This window comes from Bombina bombina, chromosome 1 (assembly GCF_027579735.1).
Source record: "Bombina bombina isolate aBomBom1 chromosome 1, aBomBom1.pri, whole genome shotgun sequence".
NCBI classification, from domain to species: domain Eukaryota; kingdom Metazoa; phylum Chordata; class Amphibia; order Anura; family Bombinatoridae; genus Bombina; species Bombina bombina.
In genome coordinates this window covers 1,330,151,161-1,330,169,258 of record NC_069499.1, presented here as the reverse complement: position 1 = coordinate 1,330,169,258, position 18,098 = coordinate 1,330,151,161, and the positions used below count along the sequence as shown (strand labels likewise).

General features: G+C 38.9%; 1 protein-coding gene across 1 annotated transcript in view; it reads left to right on the top strand.

The window, feature by feature from the left end:
• Positions 1-18,098, top strand: part of SLC9A5 (solute carrier family 9 member A5) — a 378,033-nt gene that overhangs the window by 186,126 nt on the left and 173,809 nt on the right. The window contains exons 4-5 of the mRNA XM_053719439.1: positions 11,106-11,184; positions 16,814-16,991. Of these exons, the coding sequence (XP_053575414.1) occupies positions 11,106-11,184; positions 16,814-16,991 (257 nt within the window). The remainder of the gene's footprint in view (positions 1-11,105; positions 11,185-16,813; positions 16,992-18,098) is intronic.

Below are 18,098 nucleotides of genomic sequence, written 5' to 3'. Positions count from 1 at the left end.
CCCTATAGTTTCTCCTTTTTCTTCTTGTCTTCGGTCAAATGACTGGAGGTAAGGGTTAGGGGAGGAGCTATATAGACAGCTCTGCTGTGGGTGTCCTCTTGCAACTTCCTGTTGGGAAGGAGAATATCCCACAAGTAATGGATGAACCCGTGGACTGGATACACCACAAGAGAAAGAAATTTATCAGGTAAGCATAAATTTTGTTTTTGCATGGGGGGTGGGGTGGCTCTGCCATCTGCGGCTGGGATGGTGGAGTTAACTGCTCCTCTGTCACTGTACTCTGCCACTATATAAAGCATTATACATCGTTGCTGTGCTTGTGTGTAGCTTGGTTCAGTTCAGCTAGTTCAGTCAGTTCATTGAATTAGGAATTTGCAATGCATTATTGTTGGTCAGGAACCCTATAGCGGAATATGGGCATGCATAGCATTTGTTTTTTCTGTCGAGTCCCTTGCTCTTGGCTGGATAAAGCAGCTCTAACCTGTAAGATTCTATCACATATTTAATGCTATAAGTGTATAAACATCTAATACCTTTAGAGGCATTGTCAAACTAACTACCTAAATTTTTACACCTCTATGCTTATGCCTCTTGTAGCTCCAATTCCACTACCTTGACTTAAATAACAAAGACATGCCCTAATTTAAAATTTCTACTAGCCCTTGCACCTGTAATGTTAGTATATTTCGCATAACCTTCATATAGCCCTAGAAAAGTTGATTTACAAGGTTCTTACTTTTCTTAAAATTATATTTTAGTTGCTACTTTTAATCACTCTAAAGACTACCTATAAAGACCATTATATTGATATACTTTGCAGGAACACACAGTTCTAGTTTCAACATTAGCGGGAGTAACTCCTTCAATATCAGATACCAGTTAGACATGTTACCACAGTTCATCTCTTAAATACAAAAAGAGGTTTGTCATTGAGGCCCAAGAGCGGTCTCTTCAGTTAGCAGTAACCTCCTAAACTTGATATATTTCTAATTGAGGCCCAAAAGAGGTCTCTTGTGTGAACCTGGAGGTTGGTTGAGCATTAGGCATCTCATACATGTACGTTTAATTGCACATTACTATTGTAACCCAATGTTATTTTGTACTACTGTTTCAAGATTTTTGGATGCCATCTTTCAAATCTCAAATAAAAATTATAAAAAAAAAAAAAATGTCAAAATGCATTTAGATTAGAGGTGGCTTTCAAGGTCTAAGAAGTTAGCATATGAACCTCCTAGGTTTAGCTTTCAACTAAGAATACCAAGAGAACAAAGCAAAATTGGTTTTAAAAGTAAATTGGAAAGTTGTTTAAAATTACATGCCCTATTTGAATCTTGAAAGATTTTTTTAGACTTGACTGTCCCTTTAAAATGGGCCTGGGTTAGATCTTCCAGCAGGGCAATGATCCAAAACATACATCAAAATCAACACAAAAATGGTTTACTGACCACAAAATCAAGGTCCTGCTATGGCCATCCCAGTCCCCTGACTTGATCCCCATAGAAAACCTGTGGGGTGAATGAAGAGGAGAGTCCACCAGCGTCCACTTTGAAATTTGAAGCATCTGGAGAGATTCTGTATGGAGGAATGGTCTCCGATCCCTTGCCATGTATTTTTCAACCTCATCAGGCATTATAGGAGAAGACTCAGTGCTGTTATCTTGGCGAAGGGAAGTAGCACAAAGTTTTGACTAAAAGGGTGGAAATAATTGTGTGTTTGCAATTGGTTGATATCCATGGGAACAGAGTATATTTGTGTATTTTTTTAACAAAAGATCAAAAGGTTAAACAATAAAGACAATTTTTCACAGCCTTCTTTTCTCATATTTACCAAGCGTGCCATTATTAGTAGAGGGCACTGTAACTGTTCACAGAGCACTTACTCTGGTGAGCTTAAGAATTTTTTTGTTAAATACCTTTCCTTTTTACATAAAAATTTTCAGGTGATATTTCAATGTCAGCTTTTTTACAGTTATGCTGCATCACTTTCAAGTGATTTAGCATATGAGTATTATGTCCCTTTTAAGTAATTTATGGTATTTACTCTTCACAATAAGGCCTAGTTTTACATCTTTTAAATGGGTAAATGCACCTTAGGGTATCTGAAAATCAAGTGCATAAATGATAATATGATTTAAAGCAGTGCTGGGGACTGGTTATAAAATAAAATGTGCGTCAGTAAAAAAAGAAAATATATTGACATAAGTGGATATCGTTGCAGCCAATTAATTCCATTAATCCATTTGCGACATGCTCTCCCAGAGGTTTCTGTCAGATTATTTTGGGAAATTTTTCTATCTAGATTCTAGAAGATATTATCACAAAGGTTTTAGAAAAGCATACACTTTTCAGATTCCCTTCTATTATTAAATGTGCTTCATTCTCTTAATATCCTTTGTTGAAGGAGGACAATGCTCTGCTGGGGCCTAGCTGAACACATTGGGTTTAGAACAGTGACAACCAGCTAGCTCACAGTAGTGCATTGCTTCTGAGCCTACCTGTGTATCCATTTCAACAATGGATACCAAGAGAACGAAGCAAATTAGACAAGAGAAGTCCTTTGTCTAATTTACTATCCCTTTAATGCCATTGTTCCCCTGAAAATCTCCTAAAATAAAGGGTACCAAGAGAATAAAGCAACACTGATAATAGAAGTAACTTTGAAAGTTGTTTAAAAATGTATGATCTATCTGAAGCATGTAAGAACATTTTTGGGTTTCATGTCCCTTTTTAAACCTAACTTACATAAATTCTTATCTATATATTTATTTATAGTAGAAAAAACAGGCAGACACTCAATAAGATGATGTCCAATAAGTACTTTACTTCATAGGCAGCAGTACAGGCAGAGCAACGTGTCGGGGCTTACACCCCCTCCTCAGGCTCAATACAAATGAACAGATCCTCCATCCTTAAATAGCCATATACCACGCCCCCCCCCCCCTCTCACTGACATCATAGACTACCCCCCAAACACAACAGGTGTATCAACTAAACAATTTATACATCAGAAACTTAGTCTATGAAGCAAAAAATCCATTTTATTATTGAAAAACTACTCATCTATATATTTTTTTATTTTTTTATATTATATAAATTATATAAATTTATGTACATATATATATATATATATATATATATATGTACAGTATGTATAGAAGCTGAGTTAGGTGCACTCTTGTGAACAGTTTTCAAATGCCAGGGTGCTGAATGAAAATGAGATACAGAGGATAGAAGACAGCACTCACTGGGCTTAAAAGATGCAATAATTGCCTTTAATTAGTGACATTTCGGGCAATTCTTCACTTCATCAGACCAGCTGGACCAGATTTGGCTTTTTTTTCCTCCACTTGTTTGTGTCATACCAGTACAAACAAAAGAAATAAACATGAGAATGCCTAAACATTTGTAATTGCAACAATTTTCTGGACGAAGTGGTGCATTATCTAACAGAAATGCAGGGGTGCCAATATTTTTAACCATGACTATATATATATATAGGTTTATATGCACATTTGGGTTTAAAGGGACAGTATACACCAGTTTTCATATAACTGCATGTAATAGACACTACTATGAAGAAGAATATGCACAGATACTGATATTAAAAAAAAAACAGTAAAAAAACTTAAAAAAACTTACTCAGAAGCTCACAGCTTAGCACTGTTGATAAGGTTAGGCTAGGACACCCACTGAAATTGGCTGAGAAAGTAAGAATATCAGACCCCCCCCCCCCTCTTTTGCACATGAAAAGACTGATTACACACGCTGGAGTCTGTAAACATGAGTATATTATACATCTATAACTTTGGGGCTTTTTTTGGAGTCTGAAAATCAGCACAATGTTATTTAAAAATAAACAAAACTATATATTTTTATAAAAAAGACTCCCAGAAGGGCTATACAATGGATCATCTACACAAAATGTATTTAAAGAAAAATCTAGTGTACACAGTCCCTTTAACTCTTTTAAAAAAACTGTACTTCTAATGGATTGGAATGCTTTAGAAAAGAAATACGGGTCTCGCATAACAAAATTTAATGAATATGAACGGGTGCCCATTTTTTGTATGAGTCTTTTGAAATGTTATTTCCTACCAGTACTTTCAGTGGGGCTTTTTCTACCCCAAATTGTCATATTAAATTCTTCCATGTCATACCTCCCAATATTTGTGTCTGGGTATCAGGGACTCAGGAAGTTGATGGTGGCCGTTCACCATTTTGTATTAGGAGCCACATTTGGAGACGTGGGATTGTGGGTGTGTATAGGCAGTCAGTGGGTGTGTCTGGGCAGTCGACAGGGCCGGCCCTAGCCATTGCGGGGCCCAAGGCAGGATGACAAAATGGGGCCCGCTTTATCCCTGCCCCCAACCCCACCCAATCTCCGCCCCCACAACTTTTAAAATGAAAAAAATGGGAGAAAATCATTTAAGGTAATGCACAACATTTTATATATAAAAAAACATATAAATCCACTAATGTGGAGCACTATAACATTGTATATATTGCAATATACCATTTGTACTATTGTAACAACTGTTTATGTATATAATAAGGAATTATGCTAACAATTAGGAACAGTTGAGTTGAACTGGGCCTTATTTTTATGTGTTTTCTTATGATAACAAGAACATTACATAGATGCCAGGGCCGGCCCTAGCAAGGGCAGTTCCCTAGGCAGATTGATAGCGCTGTGCGGGGCCTCTACCCAGAACACAAAATACTTAAAAGAAATGGGGCAATGCAGTGTACCACACAAACAAAGATATAATACACACACTGAGATACTTAAATACACATACATCCACACACTCATAAGACACATACACAGGTGTACACACACACACGCAGCCAGCCCACACACACACAGCCAGCCCACACACACACACAGAGCCAGCCCACACACACCCAGCCCCCCCCCCCCCCACCACACACACACAGCCAGCCCACACACACACACAGCCAGCCCACACACACACACAGTGTATTTGCATCTGATCATCTGAAAGCTAATGTTTTGGCTTGCAATGGTTTTTGTGACATGCACTTGATCTCAGGGCAGATTTTTAGGAATACAATTGGCATACAGGCGTTGTTGGGGGAGCACATCTACTCTGAGAGTGTATGTTTGGAAATGCAGCTGGTATTTTGGAATTGCTGAAATATAATGTAGTATAATAGCATGCAGTACTGGTGTGTACATCTGTTCTGAGGTTTGTGCATGTTGTTTGCATTAAAGGGTTGGTGTGGCAGTGGCATACAAGTGGGTGAACCCCCAAAAAATTAAATGTGAAAGTTAAAAAATATTATTATATTTTTGCAGGAAAAGGATTAGTTCAAACAAATGAGACTATAAGGAAATGTAGGTTTGGGCACAACTAACACTGAAATCACAATTGTTCACTAGCTAATAAAGACGGCTCAGTTGGTTGTCATTGCTAAGCCTCCACAATTATAAAAACAAGCAAGTAATATTTTTATAATTATAAAACAACTATTTTTAAAGATATATTTTAAAATACCATTTCATGGCTGTTTGACTTTGACAACTTACAAAAAGATAGCTGAGAGACATAATCCATTTTCCAACCGTCTTCACACTATAAGCGCTTGCTCATTGCCTTACTGCAGTCTGCAGAATACATACATTTAACTCATGTAAACTATATACAACAAAACTCAGGAGCTTATTAGATAGCTTACTTGCTTTCAAAAATGTTTATTTCTTCCTTTATTTTAATACATTAAGGAACAATCATTGGGGTCTTCTTTTTTATGAGGTGCATACAAATAATCTTTTAATTTAAATGGAAATGGGTTAAATATAATATTATATATATTACATTATTATTATTATTATTATTATTATATATTTACAGAGGGAGAGCAAGAGGTGGAAATTGCCTTAAAAAAATGACAGGCGATCAGTGCAATGGCTGTTATTGTAAAACCTGCTGAATCAGCTGGTTTTAAGCTCATCTATGCTATCTTAAAGGGACAGAGAAATAAAAAAAATAAACTGTCATGATTCAGATATGGCATGCAATTTTAAACAAAATTTGCTTTATTCTCATGGTTTCTTTTATTAAAAAGCACACTTGGGTACGTTCAAGGGCAGTAACAAAGAATACTAAGAGAACAATACAAATTTGATAATAGAAGTACATTGTAAAATTGTTTAAAAGAGCATGCTCTATCTGAATTATAAAAGATAAATTTTTACTTTACTGCCCCTTTAAGAAGAGATTATAAATAAACTAATGTAATTGGTTAAACTTAGAAATAGACACTCATTTGTCAAACAGATATATATTGGTTGCTGCAAGCTGTGACTGGACATACAAATACCCTCTGCCTGGGGTAATCAATCTGGGATCTAAACCAAGCTCTGCTAACCAAGATTCATAGATCAGTGCTAGAAGTGGCTATAAACTCACTTGCACATAATCTATTAATAATTATGTATGCAACTTACAAAGTGCCAATTCATGTCAATTACAAAAACGTTTTCCTTAGGCAGCTGTCTGTGTATGCTAAATATAAATAAGACTGTTTACATAAGTGGCCATTACATTGATCATGGAGCATTTGACTGGCCTTACTGTGCAGTGTGAGTAGTGTATCCCTTTTAGTTAGTGAGCTACTGATGTCAGACATGTCAGTATATGGCCGGGCGGGTTATAACACAATATTTTTAATAATTATTCTTTAAAATAAACCCACAATCAAATATGAATATACTAGAAACCATAACATTAATATAAATTCTGAATTTTTTTTTTATTAGTTGATATCTATAAACACATTGAAATATATTTGTAGGAACCAGGATATGAATCAATACTATACACGTTTGAAACTATTAAAATATGCTATGCAAAGTTCATAAAAGTTTACCTTCAAAATTAGCCTTATTCACAATTGAATTTCATTCAATTAACACAATGAGATTCCAATATATTCAGCTACTAACATTCAAGCAATGCACTCAGCTATTTGGCTACAATTGATTCTAATACAATTCTAATTAGGACACTAAAAGTACATATATTCTTAATGTAAACAGTTACTTTAAATGTCCATTTATCTAAGATGGAACAAATTCTTAGTTACTTATAATTACCAATTAACCAATAACCAATTTTCAGATATATATCTATATATTTTGCAAAGATAAACAACCTACAATTTAGGATTAGTTTAAAATATACAGGCTATGAATATAAGCTAAAATCCAAACTGCTCTCTTTAATCTATTACTTACAATTTGACTATGGTCTTACCAATTACCTTTGTTTAAAATTAAAAAAAAAATTAGAACAACCATACATCACCAGTTTGAACCAAATTGTAGTTCAATCTCCCAAAAACTTCTTTGTTTATCCAGTTCGTCTCAGAATACCAAAATTGAGTTTTTTGCATGTGGAAAAGAAGGTAGCTATTATGCCTTTTGTAGCTGTAGGTAACGCAGCCAAGTTTTTATCAGTCACAGTCCTTGCACACAGACAGCTCCCAACCTTTTCTATGCTTGGGGTTTTTATCATGTGATATTACCCCACCCCTTTTTGTTTTGTACCTTCACCGACGAATTGGATAGCCCTTACGGATCCTTGTCCCTTCTGATTGGACAACCTGCGATATATGGTTGTTAGGGAAAAATGCATCTTTGTTAGCAACCAATTTTCTTTTGGCTGTAATTCTTGCATCGCAACAATGGATTTTGACCATCGGGGGGCAGCAGACAAACTAACAGCAATACATTTAATCATTTTTAACATTTAAAAATATTTCTTTAAAATGTGTAACAAATGCCATAATTTCTTTACATTAATAATTTACATGTTCAAATGTATTGTACTATGTCACATTATTCCTTCTGATTATTTTAATATGAAACATCAGTATTCTTTTTAATATCATATTACATCAGAGTAATTTATACTGCTAACTATTCCAAAATTAATAGAATTTAAAATCCTGATATATATTTATATAAAAACCACAGCATATTTCATATTCAGTACTGCACTGCATCCCAACATGAATATAATATATTTCATATTTCTAATAAATCTTGAATGCATGAATCTTGTCTATGCAGATCTGAAATAAAAATAGTAGTGTTATTAATCATTGCTTTTTTTTTAGGTCCACAAATATCCATTAATGTTCTTCCTGTCATTTTCCATTAGCTTCCTGGAACACAGAGCAATTTTATTAATTTGGGAATAACTTAAACATTTTATATCTATCTATATATATATATATATATATATATATATATATATATATATATATATATTCATTTCTATGCTGTATTTTGGGGTTAAGAGTATAATTTAAAAACATGTTGTCTCCATACACAGCAGGGGTAATTAAACAAGTCTATGCTAATCACTATGTAGTCAGAATTTTACCTGCTTATCTAGTTTATGCTCAGAATATTGTCTCCATCCATTCCAGGATGTGTGCTGATTTGGTTGACCAACAGCCCTTGTTTGCTACCCCCTGCAGGGCTATGAGCTTCAAAAGCTATGTTATCTTTTAATTAGGATAAACGTTTCTTCACCCAGCCAAAACCATTTGGCAAGGGGGGTTGTAATTTACAGTGAAATAGCACTGTTGTAAATAGCCTCATATTTAATTAATTCTGTGATCTCACCAACTATATATATATAATTTTCATTTATAATATTCATATACCCTGACAGACATGAAGAGGAGCAGAGAGCTCATAATTTAATAAAGGAGAAAGTTGTCACAGCAAACTTAATATACACCCACCTGAAACATACTAGTGTAATGCATCTGCACAGACACACAAAAAACACTGACACCACATCATGTTTTCATCCCTACCTAATAGGAATTGTCTTTTAAATGGCAGCAGTGCATCATTGCATGTTTCCAGTACACCACACACTTGAGTTATCTTTTGTATATAATAGTGTCAGTGACACAGGTGGCAGCACAGTGAGACAGGACAGAAAGAGGACCGGTTGGGAGCCGGAGGAACTTACCATTCTCTGATGTGAAGGATCATCATGCTGTGTATGCTAATGCTGCCAGTGCCTGTCACCTGTCGTCCGGACCGCTGGGACCAAAATCCTCCACTGAATGAGTTGACACTGTGACTCTGCAGCCAGCAAGCAACGCGCCCTCACACTGACTGAGAGCCGAGTCACATACAGGCGCGGGAAAAGAAAACTATACTTCCTCCCGCGCTGTTAGTAACTGCCTCCTCCTCTCAGTGTGTCTGCCACCCTTTGCCAAAACAAAACTTCTGGGGCAAAAATAAAAAAAATTGCGCCAAAAAATGATTAAAAAAGTGCAATTTTTTTTTATTTTTTTAAAAATTTAATTAAAAAACAACAACAGTTTGCACAAGCGTGGCGGGGCCCCCCTAACCGCGGGGCCCGAGGCTTTTGCCTGCTCCGCCTTGCCCAAAGGCCGTCTCTGGCAGTCGATGGGTGTGTCTAGGTGATTTGTGGTTGTGTTTGGGTGCTCTGTGATTGGTGCTATGGGAAATTCTGCAAATAGGGGCATATCACTGTCTCAGAGGGACAGCAGGACAGAGCTCAGACTCAGGGACAGCTGAGAGGTCTATCATCTGCTTTCTTCTTCAATCTAGAATTGAATATAATAACAAAATGTAACATAGACTTATGATGGTGCCATTAAGCAAAGGTGAATCACAACTTTATATAAGGTCTGGCTTTTCATACATAACTCATTTAACCTACTGATTCACACAAGCTCTTATGAAAGAGCTTTAGAGAGATAATGTTTGTGACCCAGTTGCAAACTGTATGGTTTATCCTCAGCTGACAACATTCAGCAGCAATAATAACCCTTTTATACAAATGTGTTTTTAGAAAAACAATCTTGGAATAAAGCTGACCTGCTACTTTAATGCTGTTAATTGTATATAATTGCCTTAGGTTACATTATATATAATTTCAGAGATGCAATGTGTTCCTATTTTTAAAAAGACAGTAAAGACATTTCTGTTATAAATTAAAACAAAAGCTCACAGACATTAGTTTAGGCTTTCTTCCTTTAATTACCAGTTTTTAAATAAATACATTTCTGTTGTTCTGCTATAGAAAACCGTATATGCCAACATGTTGTTTCCTGCAATTGTTTTTCAGTAGCCAAACTCCACCCATCACCTGCCTTATTTGGAGGAGCCAAAATTAAAGTCAAAATTAAACTTTCATGTTTCTGATAGAGCATGCAATTTTAAACAACTTTCCTATTTACTTTTATTAACAAATTAGCTTTGTTGGAGCTTAGAAGCGTGCACCTTTCATTAGCAGTCTATGGCAGCAGCACATTGTTTATTGTAGTGTTAAATAATGCTGCAAACACATCTGTCAGATGGCCACACGCATGCACACTTCTGAGCTTACCTAGGATTACTCTTTAACAAATGATACCAAGAGAACCAAGAAAAATTGATAATGGATGTAAATTGGAAAATTGTTGGAAATGTCATACTCTATCAAGTCAATTTAAAGGGGCAGTCTAGTCAAAACTAAACTTTCATGATTAAGATAGGGCATATAAGTTTAAACAACTTTCCAATTTACTTTTATCATCAAATTTGCTGTGTTCAATTGTTATTCTTAGTTGAAAGCTAAACCTAGGAGGCTCATATGCAAATTAGCCCTTGAAGGCCGCCTCTTATCTAAATGCATTTTGAATTTTTTTTCACAACTAGAGGGCCTTAGTTCATGTGTGCCATATACTGTAGATAATATTGTGCTCACGCCCGTGTAGTTACCTAGGAGTCAGAACTGATTGGGTAAAATGCAAGTCTGTCAAAACAACTGATATAAGGGGGCAGTCTACAGAGGATTAGATACAAGGTAATCACAGAGGTAAAAAGTGTATTAATATAATCGTTTTGGTTATTCAAAACTGGGCAATGGGTAATAAAGGGGTTATCTATCTTTTTAAACAATAAAAATTCCATTGTAGACTCTCCCTTTACGTTTAGTTTTAAATTTACTATCCCTTTAATGTCTGTAACCAGCTAATTCAATGCTTGTTAGTGATATAAAGTGAATAGTATACATGTCTCACCCTGAGCTTCTTTTATTGCAGGTTTTGTACAAAGTGTTTAACTCTTTTGTTGAGATGGGACCACAGAATGTCCAGACCACTGATTACTTAAAAGGAGTCGGTAAGTGTCGGTAAGTCAGCTTTAGTTAAATTAGTTGGTAAGTGCAAAAAAAAAAATATATTGAAATGTAAAAGTGCTCACTACATCACTGATTAAGGTTGTCTAAATTTAAAAATGGAAATTACTATAAAAAACATTATACGTATGTTAATTTTAAGTGGATTCCCCAACCCCCCAAAGCTGTGTTATTGAATTAATAATGCATGTTGTCTTGTAACCACATAGGTCTGGTCTTAATATGAATCTTCAGCACTTATCCCAAGGTGCAGAATGTACTAATTAAAGGGCAATTGAAGTCAAAAGTAAAGTTTAAAGGGCCAGTAAACATACCAATTAATGTTATATAATTCAGAATTATATAACATTAGCTTAGCGCTAGCTTTATAAAACAAAGAGCTGCATACATATTTACCTAATAAAAATTACTTTTACAGAACGCCGATCCTTGCTCTACTGAGCAGGTCTGTTTTCTTCTTAAATGGAAAGAGTCCACAGCTGCATTAATTACTTTTGGGAAATAAGAACCTGGCCACCAGGAGGAGGCAAAGACAACCCAGCCAAAGACTTAAATACTCCTCCCACTCCCCTCATCCCCCAGTCATTCTTTGTCTTTCGTCCCAGGGGTAAGATCATTTCATTTTACTTTATTTGCAATATATTGTAATGTGAATGTTTCCCAAGAGGCTACCACCTTGCGGGTCTAACTATACATAAGGGTCTCAGTGAGTCTCTTTTAGTATCTTGGAATCGAGGGTTAATATCTCCTGTGGGGGTTATTGAACAGGGGGGGTTTATAATCATGTTTGTTATGTGATTCAACCTGCTTATGTTCGATGTTTACTGGTTGGAACATTGAGGCTTTTCGAAGTGACGCAGCCTTTTGGTTGGGCGCGCTTGTTTGGACTGTACGGTTCACCCTGTTTTTGGGCGTGGCTACGTTTCGTTGTTCCATTTCCGCATTCCCGACCATGTGGCGAAGAAAGTTTTCTAGTCCGCAGGTGTCTGGTCATAGGAGGTGGTGAGTGCCCTAGCCATTGGGGGTGTCCGGTGCCATTTTAATTTTCACTACTTTAGTCCATATTTAAATATCCTCTATCCAGTTATGGAGGATTCTGATGCTGAGACTGTGTTAATTTCAGATTCAGTTACAGAGGATTCTGTGTCTGGTGATGAATCCGGAGGGGCCTCGTTGACGTCTGTCAACCAGTTTTGTTCCGTTTTCAGAGCGTCTGGTTCCTCGGGCTCAGGGAATCAAGGGACTGCTGAGCCATCTGCCTCTGGGGGTCCTGTCCTCCGAGAGTCAAGTTACCTACCAAATCATACTTCTGCACATGCGGGTAACCCAGTTTATAGTTCCCCCGGAGGTTGCAGCACATTTTCGCTTTCACATAATGTTGGCAATTGTTCGTCTGCAGAGTTCAGACGTTTATTTGAGAATGTGCTCATGCCCTATTGTCCCGAGCCTTCCGCCTTGGGGAGGGCCTCTACAGTTCCCTTCGGTGGTATCTGTCCCTGAGTGTTGTGCCTTCTGTTACAGGATTGCGTGCCTTCGTAAGTTGCTCAGACATGTTTTAAGTTATTGAATGACCCTATTGTTACCAGCTATGGGGAATTTCAGTCTAATAATTCGAATGGTGCACCTCATTAGACATGTGGGGATGAAGTAATCTCCTGATTGTCATTTGTTTGAGATCTTTCCCAGTTTTGTGTGATAGGGCTCCGTTTGGCTAGTCCTGCGGGTAGGCCTGTGCCTTTTGGGCGTTAACCTCCAGGTTGATTTTATTTATATCCGATGGGATGTCTTTTATTTCATTTTGTTTCCTTCGGGAACTTTCTGGGATTGATACTCTCTATTACTTCTTTGGAAGTTGTTGGACATGTTAGTTCTCTGTTGAAAATGTCTGTTTTCTGTTTTTTCCCTACGAGGGAGAATTTACGCAGCTGGCCGGTTTAGACCCAAGGTGCAGGCTGGTCCTGTGGGTTCGTTTGGTTTTGCCGCTGTTCAGACACGTGGCGCTGTTCTGCTCGGCTGGTTCGGTAGAAGCGCCGAGTGCTCAGGTTATCATTGTTTTTCAATGTTCAACTAAGCATTCGAGAGGACCTATGGGTCAGTGAGGTGGGAAGGAGTGTTTCAGTCCTTATAGCCTTCAGTCATAGATGACTGGGCAGGGGAGTTTTTCCGCTGCATCACTCTATCTGACATCTGATTTTATCAGACCTTAGAGTTTCCTCCCCCATGTGGTGGAGGGTGGGAGGGCTTAATGCCCCTTGCCGCTATGGAGCGGTTTGGCCTTCATTTTTTTAGGCCTCTGGTTTGTCCTTTTCGGCTTGATCCAACAGATTGTACAGGATAGCTGTTTGAAACCTGTTGCAGCTCTTGGCACCTTGCAGGTGTCCGGGTAAGCTGTTTTCTAGTATATCTAGATGCAGCTCCTACTCTTGACTGAGTTATAAGTGGCCTTTGGGTCTTCTTCCATTGCCTCTGGGTGAGTGGATCTCCTTTTAGGGATCTGTGTTTCCGGGTGATGGTTGTTCCCTGTGGGGACTTTGGTTTAGTTCTGGGTTTTCCGGAGCTGGGTAGGCTTCGTGCCTTCTCTTCCTTGTGTCCTCTGCTTGTGCGGAGGTGTTAGGGAGACTAGTCCTGCTAGTGGGATTTTTTTACCTTGAGGTTTCCCTTGGTTGTCCTAAGGCTCTGAGAAGTATCTTCGTACGACTTTTAGCCTTGCTTCTTGGAGCGTTGGACTTTAGCTAGGGGTGGTTCCTTCCTTTGGTCGGAGCTTTCGAGTTCTTCTCGCTATCCTGATTCTCTGGATATGCATCCATGCCCTTGTGTCTGGCCTTTTGGCCGGTTGGGGTGTTTAGTTCTAGGGTAAGGTTTGCCTGAACTATTAGGTGCCCGGACCTGTTTTTCTCCCTGAGACTTACGGTTGCTGAAGCTTCGCTTGGCCTTTTTCCTGACCCAGTCTTGGGTGGTTTTGGAATCTTGGATCTCAGGGCTGGTCGGGATGTTCCACGGTAGTGGGAACTTGGGCGATGTCCTTGCTCCATCTACCTAACCTGGTCATGGTTGGCCTGGTTTTCGGAGTATTTTTTACTCTTTGACACAGAGTGGCCATGTCCTCTGGTGGTAAGCCATGTGGCTTGAGCCTCAAGGGTGGTTGATTCATACCCAGCTGCTGGCACTGGATTTCCAATTTCTGGTGCGTCTTAGGGTTGAATTCCCCTGGTCAGTTTGCCAGTGTTCCCGTGTATTTCCTGCTCGGCAGGCGAATGGGTTGGCTGTGCCTCTGCTTGGCAAGCTATTTGTCGGGGAGGCCTTTCTAGGACTTTTGTGTTGGGAATTTCTCTTCCCATTAGCTGGTGGCTTCGGGCCTTGAGGGCAGTTGTTGTCTTTCCGGCATAGTCCCTTAGGGGATATTCTCCTCCCTATGGAGATGGAGTCTATGCTTGGCGCTTCTCCTGGTAGGAAGCGGAAAGGTGGGATTGGTTTCCCCGGGGATCTTGCTGGCTCCATGCAGACTTGTTGGGCTTTTATTTGATAGATCCGTAGGTCTATGGCCTTGTTGTCTGTTTTCAGAGTCGGGTTGTACTTGTACTCTGTGGGGATGGCTGTGCTATTCTTACGCTCGTTCCTGCACCTGTTTCGGGATTCTTTTGTTCTTTTGTTTTGGATCCCTGAGGCTGGGTTGGGCCAGCCGGCTGTGGGTCTGCAGGTCAGGATGGCCGAGCGGTCTAGGGAGCTGCGTTTGGTCGCAGTCTCCTCTGGATGTGTGACCTTTGTTGAGTCTATCCTGTTAGCTTAGTCTGCTAGGGTATTGAGGTTTTGTGTTCCCCGTTTTTAGGGACCTGTGTGTAGGTCCAGCGACTTAGGTTGCCTGGAGCGTGCCCTCTCTCTGGGAGTTGCTTTTGCGGTCTGTTTCTTACTTAACTGCTTCTTCTTTCTCGCAAGTATCCTCTGTGTCGTCCTGTTATGGACTCTGTGTTCTTAAACTTAAGGTTTTTTGCCTGGGTGTATTACACACTTTTTTATGGTCGAATGCCTTAGTATTCTTGGCACTGGGAGGACTTTGCCTCTTCAGTTGCAATCCGTGCTTGCAGGATGTTGGAGAGGCGTCTGTTCTGTCTCTGTGCCCGGTCTTATCCCGGGTTTCGCGTGGTATAGGCATGGCCTCCTTTCCCTGTTGGGCCCCTTTGGGTCTCTGTGAGCTGGGCTCACTCATGGAGGTGTTTTTTTTGTATTAGGGGACCTTTCGGATTCCTCGGTTCTCCTTTGCTTTTTTCTCTTGGGGGTTTCGGCTGGTGTCGCCTTCATTTGTGGAGATAAGTGGTGGAGGACTGTTTGTTGGGCAACGGTGTCTCCTAGAGGACTGTTGGCTCAGTCGAGTCAGTTTGCGGTCTCTAGTTTGGTCTCTGGACTAACTGCGAGTCAGTGTTATTGAGGCTTTTCCTTCTAAAATGTTCTCGGCTTCGAACGAAGCAGAGTTTTGTTTCGGGTAGAGGTTCAGGCTTGGTGCCTTCAGTATAGGACGCCTATTGTACCCTCCCGTCTTAGCATTCAGTGTCCTCTATAACTTGGGTATTGTTTTCCCAAAAGTAATGAATGCAGCTGTGGACTCTTTCCATTTAAGAAGAAAAACATAAATTATGCTTACCTGATAATTTCCTTTTCTTCTGATGGAAACAGTCCACAGCTCCCCCCCCCCCCCCCGTAATTTTATGTGGGGCGTCCTTATTATTCTTCTGGCACCTTTCACCCTGATATTTCTTCTACTGTTCCTTGTTCCTTGGCAGAATGACTGGGGGATGAGGGGAGTGAGAGGAGTATTTAAGCCTTTGGCTGGGTTGTCTTTGCCTCCTCCTGGTGGCCAGGTTCTTATTTCCCAAAAGTAATGAATGCAGCTGTGGACTCTTTCCACCAAAAGAAAAGGAAATTATCATGGAAGCATAATTTATGGGGGGTTTTAGAAGCGCATCGTGGCACGCTGTCTATTGACAGCCGGCCCGACTGCGCCATTAAACTCAATCTAGCTCGCTCCCGCTATCAGACCAGAGCAGAAGAAAGCTAGAATGAGTTTAATGGCGCGGTCGGGCCGGCTTTGAATAGACAGCATGCCACGATGTGCTTCTGAAGTAGAGCAAGGAGCGGCGTTCTGTAAAAGTAATTTTCTTAGGTAAATATCTATGCAGCCCTTTGTTTTATAAAGCTAGCGCTAAGCTAATGTAATATAATTCTGCACTATGTGCAGAATTATAAAATATTATTTGGTACATTTACTGGCCCTTTAATGATTCAGATAAATCATGCAGTTATAAAAAAAAAAAGTAAATATACTTCCATTATCGAAACGTGTACATTATTTTTATATACATTATTTTTATATGCATTTTGTGATAGTTGTCACATAGTAAAAGGGGAGGGAAAATTGGGCAAACTTTGAAATTTGCCAGAAAATATTCTACTGCTCATTTCAAATTCAAATTAATTGCTATTGCATTATCTTTTTATTATGTATTTGCCAATTATTATATGTATTCGGTGGTCCTTTAATTTAGTATCTCTATAAAATGAGTTTATGAGTTTATGCGTCCTACTCTGATTAGCTAATAAATTGTCTCATCTGTGTCACAGTATCCTTCTTTGTAGTGAGCCTTGGAGGCACAGCCATTGGCCTAGTCTTTGCCTTTCTACTTGCCCTCATAACGAGATTCACTAAACGTGTGCGTATGATTGAACCGCTGTTTGTCTTCCTCATCGTCTACTTGGCTCACCTTACTGCAGAGATGGTGTCACTCTCTTCTATATTGGCGTAAGTATGCAGAGAAGCATTATCGGTTCATGGATCTTTGTATATATATGTTGCTGTTACTGACTATGCATAGTTCCCCCACTAAAGCTGCAACAAGTGGTACAATTTCCTTAACTAACCGTTCTATTTATAGTATAAATATTTATATGAATATTTAGCGATCTTATGAACCACATCACTATTTTCTGGATATATGTGTGTGTGTGTGTGTGTGAAGATGATTTCATTGACCCCCTGTAGATATCTATTAGATTTAAATAACAATGGTTATTACAGTACTTTAGTTTAAAGCGCTGCAACTCCAAAGAAACTCGTATTACTTCTAGGCATTTAAATGTTTTGTAAGAAACATTTCAAATAAGTCTCATATCATTATATTTCTTTTGCATGATGTACCGAGTCCACGGATTCATCCTAACTTGTGGGATATTGTCCTTCCTGACAGGAAGTAGCAAAGAGAGCACCACAGCAGAGCTGTCTATATAGCTCCCCCCTTAACTCCACCCCCTAGTCATTCTCTTTGCTGACTCTAAGCAGGAAGAGTAAAGAGAAGAGGTGTTAAACTGTTAGTTTTATTTTATCTTCAATCAAGTGTTTGTTATTTTTAAATGGTACCGGTGTTGTACTATTTACTCTCAGGCAGGACATAGATGAAGATTTCTGCCTGGAGGATGATGATCTTAGCATTTGTAACTAAGGTCCACTGCTGTTCCCACATGAGCTGAGGAGTACAGGAAAACTTCAGTGTGAGGAACGGTTTCTTGCTATACAGCAATGAGGTATGTTCAGTCATATTTTCTGCAGAGACTGTGTTAACTCAGAAAGGCTGACAGTGTCCCCATTAGGGGAAGGGGAAGCAGTAATCCTAGTGTTATCAGAGGTGTTTACTAGCTTGCATAAAGGGTTCATTTTTTGTGGGCACTTAGTTTGTTATGTGAATTTGGGACAAACGTTTTTGTGTCTGGGAGTAACGTTTTCTGTTTTATGGGACATTTGCTTGAGGGTTCTTTGGGGTTGTTTATAACCCACATGGCTTTCAGGCAGGGTTTGTTAGTTTTGTGTAGGCCCCAGCAACATCGAGTGAGGTGGGTGGGGCCTACATTTACA